The 13,419-nt window shown below is 46.3% G+C and overlaps 2 protein-coding genes across 3 annotated transcripts; both read right to left on the bottom strand.

Annotated features, from left to right (window-relative positions):
- Nucleotides 1-5,822: 5,822 nt before the first annotated feature.
- LOC148383102 (janus kinase and microtubule-interacting protein 3-like) lies at nucleotides 5,823-7,083 on the bottom strand. Of its 2 annotated transcripts, XM_088358365.1 has the most exons (3): nucleotides 6,695-7,083; nucleotides 6,490-6,615; nucleotides 5,823-6,120 (listed from the first exon to the last, which is right to left on the bottom strand). In XM_088358365.1, the coding sequence occupies exons 1-2, from the start codon at nucleotides 6,905-6,907 to the stop codon at nucleotides 6,499-6,501; spliced, it is 330 nt and encodes a 109-aa protein (XP_088214491.1). In that variant the 5' UTR covers nucleotides 6,908-7,083; the 3' UTR covers nucleotides 5,823-6,120; nucleotides 6,490-6,498. The 2 variants fall into 2 exon arrangements, with proteins under 2 accessions (XP_088214491.1, XP_088214490.1); XM_088358364.1 differs by lacking the exon at nucleotides 5,823-6,120 and having other exon boundaries at nucleotides 6,129-6,615.
- A 377-nt stretch (nucleotides 7,084-7,460) lies between these two features.
- LOC148383101 (janus kinase and microtubule-interacting protein 3-like) lies at nucleotides 7,461-8,360 on the bottom strand. Its single transcript, XM_088358504.1, has 3 exons — nucleotides 8,247-8,360; nucleotides 7,963-8,025; nucleotides 7,461-7,876 (listed from the first exon to the last, which is right to left on the bottom strand). The coding sequence occupies exons 1-3, from the start codon at nucleotides 8,313-8,315 to the stop codon at nucleotides 7,751-7,753; spliced, it is 258 nt and encodes an 85-aa protein (XP_088214630.1). The 5' UTR covers nucleotides 8,316-8,360; the 3' UTR covers nucleotides 7,461-7,750.
- Between the last annotated feature and the right edge of the window lie 5,059 nt (nucleotides 8,361-13,419).

Genomic DNA, 13,419 nt, shown 5'->3' with positions numbered 1-13,419 from the left:
CTTATCGTGATGTGTTAAATCAATTACTGTTAGACATTATTTGTCTGATAATCTACCAAATCTTTGAATTGAAGAATTTGTGATTTAATTAATAGCTTGTTCAGGGTAATCAGACTTGTATATAATTCTAATGGCCTTCTTTTGAAAACTATTCTGAATTACAACTTTGGATCTTATATTACTTTGCAACAATCTACTCCGTGACAGATTAGGCAGTATAATCACATATGTTAACTTCAGTGCCCACACTGTATTTATTTATGGTTATTTGTTAAATCAAGTACTGTTAGACATGAAATAGGAAGTGTTTAACATAAATGTTATGGCTACTCACCATTGTAGCTCGCTCCTGGTCAATGATACGAGCCTCTTCTTGCAGTGGAAAACTTGCAGCCAACAAACACCGTGGAACCTAAAGGAATGAAATTAAACAGTAACATTTCGCCTCGACCAATTTTCACACGTACAACGCAACGCGGCTACACTTCTGCTATTACAAACGTAAATCTCCTTAAACACAATGAGTGTTACTTACCGTGTACGCTCTAGACGGTCCAGTTGCAAGCAGAAAATAAAGATATTTCTGTTGATAATCGTCGCTGCTCAGTGGCTCACGGCCATCGCGCCAACAGATTTGAATTTTGGCGGAGGTTCGGGCAATTACGTCATATCCACGGCACATGACTGCGACGTAATACCCGCTTATCTGAAACGGCAGTTAAAAGTAGAGTTACATCAAGTTTTCTTGGAACCTAAACGAATGAAAGAAAACTATCATTTGGCCACAACCAACATTCACAGATACAACACAACGTGCGGGGTTGGGGTTAAAGATTGAGTGAAGGGCCCTCGTTTTAAACTACTGTTTTGAAAAGGAGTGGGAACAAGTAAGACGTATTTAATTTATTTAATGGGAAGTAGTAAGACTTATTAAATTTATTTAATCTACTTTTCTTCCCAGGCAAAATTTGATGTGCTGCAATTCCAAATTTCCAAAGTGAATGAAGGAATGAAGTCCTTTAAATTATGATTTTGTATAAATACTAGGCATTAACACGAAATCGACGGCACAAAATGGGCAGACTTTACTTGTTTGAAAAGGACTGGTTACAAGACAGACTTTTTTAATTTATTTAATGGGAAGAAGACTTATTTAGTTTAATTGATCTATTTTTGTTCCCTGCCAAAATTCGATTTGCTGCAATTCCAAATTTCCAAAGTGAATGAAGGAAAGAAGTCGTTTAAATTATGATTTTGTTTAAATACTAGGCATAGACACAAAATCTACGGCACAAAATGGGCAGACTTTACTTGTTTGAAGAGGACTGGTTACAAGACAGACTTTTCTGATTTATTTAATGGGAAGAGGACTTATTTAGTTTATTTAATCTATTTTTGTTCCCTGGCAAAATTGGATTTGCTGAAATTGTATTTTGCCAAATCTCGATTTGAGACCTGATAGGAAGTATTAAACGCTTAGTTAAATCAATACAAGTTGGTAATAAGAGCGAGTAATGTTGGTTGAACCGATGAATGAAGGTTGAAAGCAATTTAAATTATGACTTTGTATAAATACTAGATATTAACAGAACATCTACTGCGCAAAATGGGCAGAGTTTACTTGTTTGAGAAGGAGTGGCTTATTCAAAACTAAGATTTATGTAATCTGTTTGTTCCCAGGCAAAATTGGATGTGATGCAATTCCAAATTTCACCACATGATGGTGCCCAATTTTGACTTCATAGGACATATTAAACACTTAGCTTGTTATTATGTTCAAGGTAATCAGATTTGTTTATCATTCTAATGGCCTCTTCAAAACTATTCTGGATTACTACTTTGGATCTATTCTACATTACTTGGCAACAACATACTCTGTAACAGATTAGGCAGTATAATCACATATGTTAACTTGAGAGTGCCCACACTCAATCTACTTATCGTGATGTGTTAAATCAATTACTGTTAGACATTATTTGTCTGATAATCTACCAAATCTTTGAATTGAAGAATTTGTGATTTAATTAATAGCTTGTTCAGGGTAATCAGACTTGTATATAATTCTAATGGCCTTCTTTTGAAAACTATTCTGAATTACAACTTTGGATCTTATATTACTTTGCAACAATCTACTCCGTGACAGATTAGGCAGTATAATCACATATGTTAACTTCAGTGCCCACACTGTATTTATTTATGGTTATTTGTTAAATCAAGTACTGTTAGACATGAAATAGGAAGTGTTTAACATAAATGTTATGGCTACTCACCATTGTAGCTCGCTCCTGGTCAATGATACGAGCCTCTTCTTGCAGTGGAAAACTTGCAGCCAACAAACACCGTGGAACCTAAAGGAATGAAATTAAACATTAACATTTCGCCTCGACCAATTTTCACACGTACAACGCAACGCGGCTACACTTCTGCTATTACAAACGTAAATCTCCTTAAACACAATGAGTGTTACTTACCGTGTACGCTCTAGACGGTCCAGTTGCAAGCAGAAAATAAAGATATTTCTGTTGATAATCGTCGCTGCTCAGTGGCTCACGGCCATCGCGCCAACAGATTTGAATTTTGGCGGAGGTTCGGGCAATTACGTCATATCCGCGGCATTTGACTGCGACGTAATACCCGCTTATCTGAAACGGCAGTTAAAAGTAGAGTTACATCAAGTTTTCTTGGAACCTAAACGAATGAAAGAAAACTATCATTTGGCCACAACCAACATTCACAGATGCAACACAACGTGCGGGGTTGAGGTTAAAGATTGAGTGAAGGGCCCTCGTTTTAAACTACTGTTTTGAAAAGGAGTGGGAACAAGTAAGACGTATTTAATTTATTTAATGGGAAGTAGTAAGACTTATTAAATTTATTTAATCTACTTTTCTTCCCAGGCAAAATTTGATGTGCTGCAATTCCAAATTTCCAAAGTGAATGAAGGAATGAAGTCCTTTAAATTATGATTTTGTATAAATACTAGGCATTAACACAAAATCGACGGCACAAAATGGGCAGACTTTACTTGTTTGAAAAGGACTGGTTACAAGACAGACTTTTTTAATTTATTTAATGGGAAGAAGACTTATTTAGTTTAATTGATCTATTTTTGTTCCCTGCCAAAATTCGATTTGCTGCAATTCCAAATTTCCAAAGTGAATGAAGGAAAGAAGTCGTTTAAATTATGATTTTGTTTAAATACTAGGCATAGACACAAAATCTACGGCACAAAATGGGCAGACTTTACTTGTTTGAAGAGGACTGGTTACAAGACAGACTTTTCTGATTTTTTTAATGGGAAGAGGACTTATTTAGTTTATTTAATCTATTTTTGTTCCCTGGCAAAATTGGATTTGCTGAAATTGTATTTTGCCAAATCTCGATTTGAGACCTGATAGGAAGTATTAAACGCTTAGTTAAATCAATACAAGTTGGTAATAAGAGCGAGTAATGTTGGTTGAACCGATGAATGAAGGTTGAAAGCAATTTAAATTATGACTTTGTATAAATACTAGATATTAACAGAACATCTACTGCGCAAAATGGGCAGAGTTTACTTGTTTGAGAAGGAGTGGCTTATTCAAAACTAAGATTTATGTAATCTGTTTGTTCCCAGGCAAAATTGGATGTGATGCAATTCCAAATTTCACCACATGATGGTGCCCAATTTTGACTTCATAGGACATATTAAACACTTAGCTTGTTATTATGTTCAAGGTAATCAGATTTGTTTATCATTCTAATGGCCTCTTCAAAACTATTCTGGATTACTACTTTGGATCTATTCTACATTACTTGGCAACAACATACTCTGTAACAGATTAGGCAGTATAATCACATATGTTAACTTGAGAGTGCCCACACTCAATCTACTTATCGTGATGTGTTAAATCAATTACTGTTAGACATTATTTGTCTGATAATCTACCAAATCTTTGAATTGAAGAATTTGTGATTTAATTAATAGCTTGTTCAGGATAATCAGACTTGTATATAATTCTAATGGCCTTCTTTTGAAAACTATTCTGAATTACAACTTTGGATCTTATATTACTTTGCAACAATCTACTCGGTGACAGATTAGGCAGTATAATCACATATGTTAACTTCAGTGCCCACACTGTATTTATTTATGGTTATTTGTTAAATCAAGTACTGTTAGACATGAAATAGGAAGTGTTTAACATAAATGTTATGGCTACTCACCATTGTAGCTCGCTCCTGGTCAATGATATGAGCCTCTTCTTGCAGTGGAAAACTTGCAGCCAACAAACACCGTGGAACCTAAAGGAATGAAATTAAACATTAACATTTCGCCCGGACCAACATTCACACGTACAACGCAACGCGGCTACACTTCTGCTATTACAAACGTAAATCTCCTTAAACACAACGAGTGTTACTTACCGTGTACGCTCTAGGCAAAATTGGATGTGATGCAATTCCAAATCTATCTGAAACGGCAGTTAAAAGTAGAGTTACATCAAGTTTTCTTTTTTAATCAACACAATCATTTACAACCGTTGACCAGAAAGAATCGTCGAAATTCGACGTCCCCCACAAACGCCACGCTCACTCGCTTTTCAGGGCAACAAAAGTACTTCTTTTTAAAAACGATGAGTTGTACTTACCGTGTACGCTCTGGACGGTCCAGTTGCAAGCAGAAAATAAAAATATTTCTCTTGTTAGTCGTATGTTACCATCCGCTGTGTCTTTGTCAACATCGCCGCCATTTTCCTACTTCCTGCTGCGAGCCACGCCCACGGATTTAAATTTGGGCGGAAGCTCTTTCCATTGGCGTCGTTTTCGCGTATAGCAAATCCGATTGGTTGGGAAGGGGGCACGGTTATGCAGCCGAGGAGTCCTGTGATCGGTGGGATGTAAAGTAGGCGTCGACGTCACGTCCGCGTCACGTGACCACGACGTGGCAGACGTCAAATAGCAACCGCTGTTTTGTTTAGTAGACTTATAGTTGTTATGCATTGACATAATGGCGCACACACCAAATAGATTTAAATAAATTAAATAATTCTTCTGCCCACTCTCTTTTAAACAAGTTAACTCTCCCCGCGGATTTGAATTCCGGCGAAAGTTACGCCCATCGACGTCACGTATGTCACGTGACCACGACGTGGCAGATGTCATATAGCGACCGCTGTTTTGTTTAGTAGATTTACAGTTGTTATGCATTGGCATAATGGTGTGCACTCAAAATAGATTTAAATAAATTAAATATTTCTTCTGCCTACTCCCTTTTAAACAAGTTAACTCTGCCCACGTCCATTGACGTCTTGTCTGCGTCACGTGACCACGACGTAGCGACGTCATATAGTAACCGCTGTTTTGACCAGTAGACTTAGTTATTATGCGTTGACATAATGGCGCACTGGTTAGCATGGCCACCTCTTAAGCATGATGATGCGGGTTCGACGCCTGATCAATGTTAGCATGGAGTGAGCTGAAGTGCATGGCGCTGAAGATTTGAATCTTTGAAATGCGCTGAGGTCTGACATATCAGGCAGAATGGTTTGCCATCACGTTCAACAAAAAATAGAAACTTTCCCACTCTGATTAAAACGTCCTGTGTTCATCTACGTATTTTCGTTTTGCTGTGCATCTTTTCCCTGCCATTTCGAGAGCCCAATTGACACTCATAGTTTAAAGAAATGTGTTTGCCCATCCTACTTTGTGGAATTTCACCACATGCGCTTTTGACCAAAATACCAAATTGAACTCAAGTGAAGCCAACACGCACAACCCCCCCCCCCACACACACACACACAAATGTTGATATGAACATAAAAGAGCCGCATGCGGTTCGGGAGTTGCGGCTTGGCCAAACCTGTACTATACAACTTTATTTGTATAAAATTTTCACAACAGCTGTCACACAAACAAAGCGGGAAAAACCGAAGACGTGCGTGTTCCGCCCACGCTGGATTTATTTGCACCTTTGAAAAGACACCGTATTGCCGCAGATGTGGCAAAGAGTACTTTTGGGCATCTGAGACGGAAGGATGTCCAAAGCATCACGTCACCTGCTCTGGTAGGCATGGTGGTGGGACGTTGAGGTCAACCGCTTTGGGGTTGGCTGACTCTTTGATCGCAGGATGCCACACACTTGAAGACAGAAGCAGAAAAGCAGAGCTAAATGCAAAATGTACTCACCGGTGACTCCAATTTTTTTCCCCCCTGAAGAAACAGCTGGACGGGTGGCCCCGGCTGGCCAGTGGGACTCTTGTTATTCTGACCCTTTTTAGTGCGCGTTTGGGGCAACAACCGTTTTTTGTGGCGCTCTCTTCTGGTTCAAAAGTGCCCTGCATGTGAATTTGCTTTTCCTGCCTTCTGATTGGATGAGCGCCGGTGTGACGCGGTGCCTCTGTCACCGTGGCGGGGGGTATACGTTGGCATCGGAGCGTCTGCCAACGTCTGAGACCGGCTGGCAGTGTATCGGAGGTGTCGAGTGCGGTGCCGCTGGAGCTCACTCACCAGCTGGTGTTAGGGCCACAGAATGAAGGCCAAGGAGAAGAATAGAAAGAGAAACAGAAACTTCTCCTCCAATTGTTTGATTTGTCTCTTCTGAGCTTCGATGAATTCTTTCAGCTCTTTGTTCCTCTAGGACGGACAAATGGAAAGTGGCATTCAAAAGCCAGTAAGCGTGCAAGTAAGTGCCGGGCTGGCTTTGGGCCCTTACCTGTTGCGCGCTGTGCAGCAGATCCATTCTCTCTTGGAGGATGCAAGCGTCGCGCTCCCTCAACTCGCACATCAGGGCTCGCTTCCATTGGTCCACGGCGCTCCTAAGCTCTTCTCTCTGATCCGCCGTCAGCACGTCATTCACGCCAGCGTGGCTGGCTTTTTCGCCGTCCGTGGCGGGGCAGTCCCGCTGCGGTAGCGCCTCGTACAACATGGCCTCCAGCTCCAGGATCCTCTGGGCCGCAATCCTCGTCCATCAGTGGTCCGGCGGGAGATTTGAGGGCGGCTTACCTTATGAGCCTGGTCCATGGAACACTTCCTGAAGTCCAACTCTTCATCCAGGTAGCCCTTCTGCTTGCAGAACATATCCTAGCACAGCTCAAGGTCAGAATTGTTGGGGCACATTGCCGGAGTTCCCCTTGGCTGATGTCGCGTGTCTGTCTACCTTCTCACTTTCAATGTCCAACATCTTCTGTTGAAGTGTTGACTTGGTCACTTTGATGTATTCTAACCACTGAGGAAAGGCTGCTGTCACATAAGCAGAATGCGAGAGCGTGCGTGGACGTGCGCGTTACCTTCTCGGCTAGGGTGAGAAGGGTCCTGGCGTGAATCACGACCACCTGCTCCTCGCTGGTGAGATTCTGCAAGAGCCCAAAGGCACAGCGTCAACAAGCTTCTTTCAGCGCAAAGCCTTCCAAAAGTCACATTTGAGCCGCCGAGTCTCGTGGAGTGCGAACATAAGGAGTTCGACATACACTTACGGCGTTATAGCCCAGGATGTCCAGCTTCTTCATCAGATCACTGATGACGATGTCCGGGGGAAAGGCGCAAGGAGCAATGTAAGGTGTTCTGGGACCTCGGGTTAAGGTTAGGGTTGCGAGGGACGCCTTACGTACGCTCACGCCCTCGGCCTCGCAGTAGATCTGCAAAGGGCTGAGGCCGTCTGGGAAACGGACTTGCAGAAACTTCAAGACGGGGGAGCGCCACTCCCTCTCCTGAAAGGCAGAGGCATGCATCCGTCCGTCCGTCCGTCCGTCCGTCCGTCACATCTCTGGCCTCAACACGCTTGTGCGAGTCTTCCCACCTCCAGCTCCAGGATGCGGAACTCAAGCAGTTCGTTTTGGTCTCGGATATCCTGGATGTGCTCTTTCAGACGCGCTTCTTCCGCCTCCATCCGCCTGACCTGAAAAGACAGTCAGACCTCATCTGCGGGGCTTCCCGACAGGTGTGACGCCAAGCGACTCCGCCCAGCGCCTTTCTTTCCGTCACCTTTTCGGCCAACTGCTGATTGCTCTGACGCAGCAGCTGCTTCTCCTCCACCCACTTGACATTCTAGAAGAGACAAACGCGTGGACAGCTTTGGAATGTTGTGTCATTTTCATCCACAAATTCTTTGGTTGACTGGAAAATGACATTTGCTTTTCTCCGCATTTTCCCAGCCACGTTCGGGGGGGGGGGGGGGGGGGGGTTGGTCCAGTAATGCCAGACGGATGAGTGACTGAAGAATGTAGCTATTTTGTCTGAGAAAAAGGTGTGCTCATTGATGAGCTTACCTGTCCTTGTTGCTTCAGCGCTGACTCCAGATCTGCTACTCTGCTTTGATAGTGACCCATTTCTACCATCAGCTTTTCTCTGGTCTGAAAGGAGGAGGAGGGAGGCTCCTCCTCCTCCTTTCAGACCAGAGAACACCCGAGGCTGGGTGAGAACGGGGAGGCTGCGACCCGGCCGGGGGTTGCGGGAAGGGGCGCCACCTTGATCTCCTTCTCGGCGTCGTAGTCCCCTTTCGCTGGTCTGGGCTAGCAGAGCGTAGGCTCGTTGCAGCGCTTGATATTCTTGCGTCAGCTGGCGGTAGCGAAGCTCCGCCTCTTCATGCACACACCAATAGTACCAGAATCAGTCAGACCGGCGACAAAGCACCCGCGACGCAAAGACGAGTCCGATTCCAGGCTGAAGAGGAATGTTTGGTGCCAATACGCTGGCAGAAATGGCGGGCTACCTCTTCGGGTTCCGTGTCGGGGGTTCTGTCGGTGTGAAAAGACAAGGACGATCCGTCCGAGTCCACCAACACGTCTTCGTCGTAGCCGTAAAATGTTTCGATGACCTGCGGGCGCGGAAGCAAACATCTCTCTGAACAAACTGAAGCGACACCTCACGATGAATCGACGAGAGGAACGATAGCGAGAAAAAGGCCATTTCATCTTGCGCAACACCAAGCAGCCGCAAACAAACAGACTCACCTTACAGGACCTCACGCTTTGTTCCTCCTCAGAGATTCTCGACGTCGGTATCGTAGCAGCAAATCTCTCTCCTGTCGACACAAATAATCCGCCTTTGAGATTCTTTGGATGCAAAGGGAACGAACGGCTCCGGCGCAGAAACAAACGCGACTCACAATGACATTTCTGACATGAGCTCCTGTCTCCAGAGCCTGAAAAACACGTCACCGGCGATGATTGGAGGGACGCTCGTCTTTTCCAAAAGTGACAACTACAGGGTGTGTCAGGGTTTTCCAGATTATCTTTATCGTATCATTGTGTTGCTTTGACTTTGACTGCGACCTGTAATAAATAATATTATTTATCCCTTATTTATCCCTATCGCTTATCCCTTCCTACACAAAGTCGTAAAACACCCCTTGCTATGTTTTGACTAGAGGTCAAGGGCTTCCTCTATTCAATCCACTCTTACACCCACCCTGTTTCTCTTAATTAAAATGCTCGTGCAGGAGCCGAGAGTCAGACTTCATTCGTACAACGGATGGACTCTCCACCTGCAGGTGTCCAAAAGAACTTACTTGTCTCCCGTGTGGTTCTTGCAAAATAAGTTGGAGCGAGCGCAACTCTAACAGGGTGCATTTTGCCACTAGCTGCCTACGGACAATGACGTCGCGCTCGCGGCTCATGGTTGACGGGCTGAGCAGCCGGGCAAGTCCGTCGTTTTCAGCGCACAGCGAGTGGCAAAGGCGCTGACAAAACGGGAGCTTTGAGCTGCTGAAAACGGCAAAACAAGTCTAAAGCGTGTTCAAACGCGTGCGCACAATGCTCCTGCTTGAAAGGTCGGAATTTAAGGGGCCAATTTTTTGGATGGCGGCCGCCGGCCAAGCTTTGGACGGAAAAGGTTTCCTGGCGACAGCGAGCGAGCGCGGCGCTGCCGTACGTGCACCGAGTCGCCTGCCTGAAGACCTTGGACAAGTCGTCGATGATGTGCCGCTGCTCCACAACTTGAAGGAACTCCATTTCACCGTCCTGCTGGCCGCAACCGCGGTCCAGGTCATTGAGCGAACTAGGCCTTCTCTGTGGAACACAAATGCAGTGGACTCTGTTGGCACGCCGCCGTTGTCCGCGTCGACTTACCAAGCTTGCCATCTCCTCGTTCTCCTGGGTGACAAAGCGCACTTTGTTTTCAAGGCGACACAGCACCAGCGAGAGTTCTTCATTCTTCCTGCTCAGGCGTTTGTTTTTGTACAGGAGTGGCAGAAACTGGCTTTCTGTTTCTCTCAGTCGCTTTAGCTGCAAGCATGAAGTGCGGGATGTGAAAGACGCACAACACGCGGGCCAGAACGTATCCATTCCTTTTGCATCGGTTTGAACGGAATCGTGGCTTTGGCTCCCAATAAAAGACATCTACCAGGCAACCGACTCGCCGCGCCGCTCAACTAATAAGCAAGCGCAATGGGTGCCTCGCTGGATGGCGCGCATCAAACGTAGCGCAAACCTTCAAGCGTGCCGTCAATAAATTACCAGTTCATTGCGCTCTTCAGAAAGCAGGGCGTTTCGATCCTCCAGTTTCCTGATGGCTGCGCTGAGCTCAGCGATTTTCAGATGAAACCGTCGCGTGTCCCGATCCTCCTGAGACTGAAAACGCCCCGCAACACACACACACAAGCACTCGTTCAAAGTTCAAAACTGTTTTTGTGCTACCTTCCTCCAGCAACGAACTAAGTCATGCGTACTGCAAGTGTGTGATGAGGTGGCTTACGCAATGAAGAGGATTGCTAGTAGCGGCGTTGACCCCACTTCCAGGGTAGTTTAGGCCCGCCCTTTGGGAATCCCTCAGGGCAGCGATCTGCTGCTCGGCAGCCTGAGTCTGCAGCTGAAGGCGGTGGACGTGGCCGGCCCCAGGGCTTCATCCAAAACACTAACCGCTCTGTCTTTCAGCTTGATCTCATCCGTCTGGATGTACAAACGGGGAGCGCTCAGGCAGGCGGGCAAACTCATTTGCCAGAATTGTGACAAAAACAAAGAGAGCAACCGGCCAATTTTTTTCTGGAATCGACTAGAACACCTTTGCTGTGACAAAAGCGAAGCGAGCAACCGGACATTTTCTTCTTGTGAAATAGAATAGAATAGAATGCCTTAGGTGTCATTGCACTGCAGGTATACAACGAAATTGGGAACATAGCCACGCACCGCGCATCTGATCAGTCCTACCAGTCGGCGGATCTCCCTCTCGCAGTCTCTCTTGGTTCGGCTCAGCTCCTCCCGATGCTGGTGATGAGCCGATCGGAGCTCGGCCGCTCGGGACTGCCAGGCCTGCTGGGCCGCTGCCAGGGCTTCTTCCGCGCTCCTGGTGGAGGCGACACCGCTCGGTCTCCCGACACCGCCGCGTCTCCTCCACCTCCGCCAGCAAAGCGCCCCCCCTCCTCACCTGAGCAGACATTGCGCCACACCGGGCCGTTGAGACCGCAACGGAGCGCCGCGACGCTTACTGGGGACAAGCTACACAATACGGTAGCGGCCGCATCGAAGCCCGACGTGGCGTGCGGATAGTCAGACACGGATAGAGCGGATCACCTTGTCCATGGAGCCGTCCCTCAGGCTGAGGACCAAGGCATTCAGTCGCTGGATCTCTCCATCTTTGATTTTGATCACTCTCATCAGCTCCATTTCATGCTGCCGCAGTAATGTCTCCCTGGTAATGGCTAACTCTTTCTGCTTCTCCTCATGGAGTTTGCTTTTGAGTTCCGTCATGGCGGCGGTGGCACGGTGGTGCTCCGCCCGCAGGTCCTGACTTCTCTCTCTCTCCAGACAGCTGACCTGACATGACTTAGACTTAGACAAACTTTATTGTCATCTTGTCTGCACATGGTGCATACAAAACGAAATTCCGTTGCATACGTCTTACAACAAAGTAGTGATATTGCAGTTGAATAGAAGTAACATATCCTATGAAAATATATATATATACATATATATATATATTAAAAATAAGTATAAAGTGCAGCAGTGATAATTATGCAATAGTGCAAGTAGGCAAAACAGTATTCAAGAGTGTGCAGAGGAATGCTAAACCATGTATTAAACTTCTATTTAAAGGGTTTATACAAGTTCAGTAAAGTTGGTAGTGCGAGATAGTGCAAGATAGAGGTCCGTAGTGTCATAAAGTACAGTTCTGTGAATGTGTGATGCAGAGTTCAGTTTAGAGCTCAACAGTTCTAGTGTTCAACAGTCTGATGACAGCAGGGAAAAAGCTGTTGCAGAACCTGGTGGACCTGCAGCGGATGCTGCAAACCTCTTCCCAGAGGGCAGCAGGGAGAACAGTCCATGGTGGGGGTGTGATGGGTCATTGATGATGTTACGGGCACGGGACATGCAGCGCTGAGATGAAATGTCCTGAATGGAGGGAAGAGGAGCCCCTATGATCCTCTCTGCTGTCCTCACCACTCTCCTCACGTTCTTCCAATCGGAGGCGGTGCAGCCTCCACACCACACAGAGAGACAGCTTGTCAGAATGCTCTCTATGGTGCTCCTGTAGAACGTCCTCATGATGGGTGGGGGCAGGTGGGCTCTCCTCATCCTCCGCAGGAAGTACAAGCGCTTCTGTGCCCTCTTGACCAGTGCCGTAGTGTTCATAGTCCAGGTGAGGTCTTCTGTGATGTGGACCCCCAGGAATTTGGTGGTGCTGACCACCTCCACAGCTGAGCTGTTGATGATCAGTGGAGCGTGGTGAGGCTGTTTTTTCCTGAAGTCGACGATGATCTCCTTCATCTTCTCCTCATTCAGGATCAGGCTGTTTTCTCTGCACCAGCCCACCAGCTGCTCCACCTCCTCTCTGTAGTCCAGGTCGTTGTTGTCTCTGATGAGCCCCACCACCGTTGTGTCGTCTGCTGACTTCACGATGTGATTGGTGGTGAACCTGAGGACGCAGTCGTGTGTCATCAGGGTGCACAGCAGGGGGCTCAGGACGCAGCCCTGAAGGGAGCCTGTGCTGAGGGTGATGACATCAGAGGTGTTCTGTCCGACCCGGACTGACTGAGGTCTGTTGGTGAGGAAGTCTAGCAGCCAGTTGCGAAGGGGGGTGTTGAAGCCCAGGTGTTCCAATTTTCCTACCAGATGCTGTGGGATGATGGTGTTAAACGCTGAGCTGAAGTCCAGGAACAGCCTCCGCACATGGGTGTTCTTCTCCTCCAGGTGAGCCAGGCTCAGGTGAAGAACGGAGGAGATGGCGTCCTGAGTGGAGCGGTTTTGCCGGTCGGCAAACTGGAACGGGTCAAATAATAGGGGGAGTCTGGAAACGATGTGACCTTTAAGCAGCCTTTCGAAGCACTTCATCATAACCGGAGTCAGTGCAACAGGCCGGTAATCATTAAATGAGGTGATTTGAGGTTTCTTCGGCACCGGAATGATGGAGGCAGTCTTAAAGCACGCCGGCACTGTGGCTTGGCCCAGCGAGGTGTTAAAAATGTCTGTGATGACCCCAGCCAGATGACTTGCACATTCCCTGAAC

This window comes from Syngnathus floridae, chromosome 17 (assembly GCF_059516105.1).
Source record: "Syngnathus floridae isolate MCC-2025c chromosome 17, RoL_Sflo_1.0, whole genome shotgun sequence".
NCBI classification, from domain to species: Eukaryota; Metazoa; Chordata; class Actinopteri; order Syngnathiformes; family Syngnathidae; genus Syngnathus; species Syngnathus floridae.
Note: the sequence above shows the minus strand (reverse complement) of the source record. Positions and strands in the feature narration are given on the sequence as shown.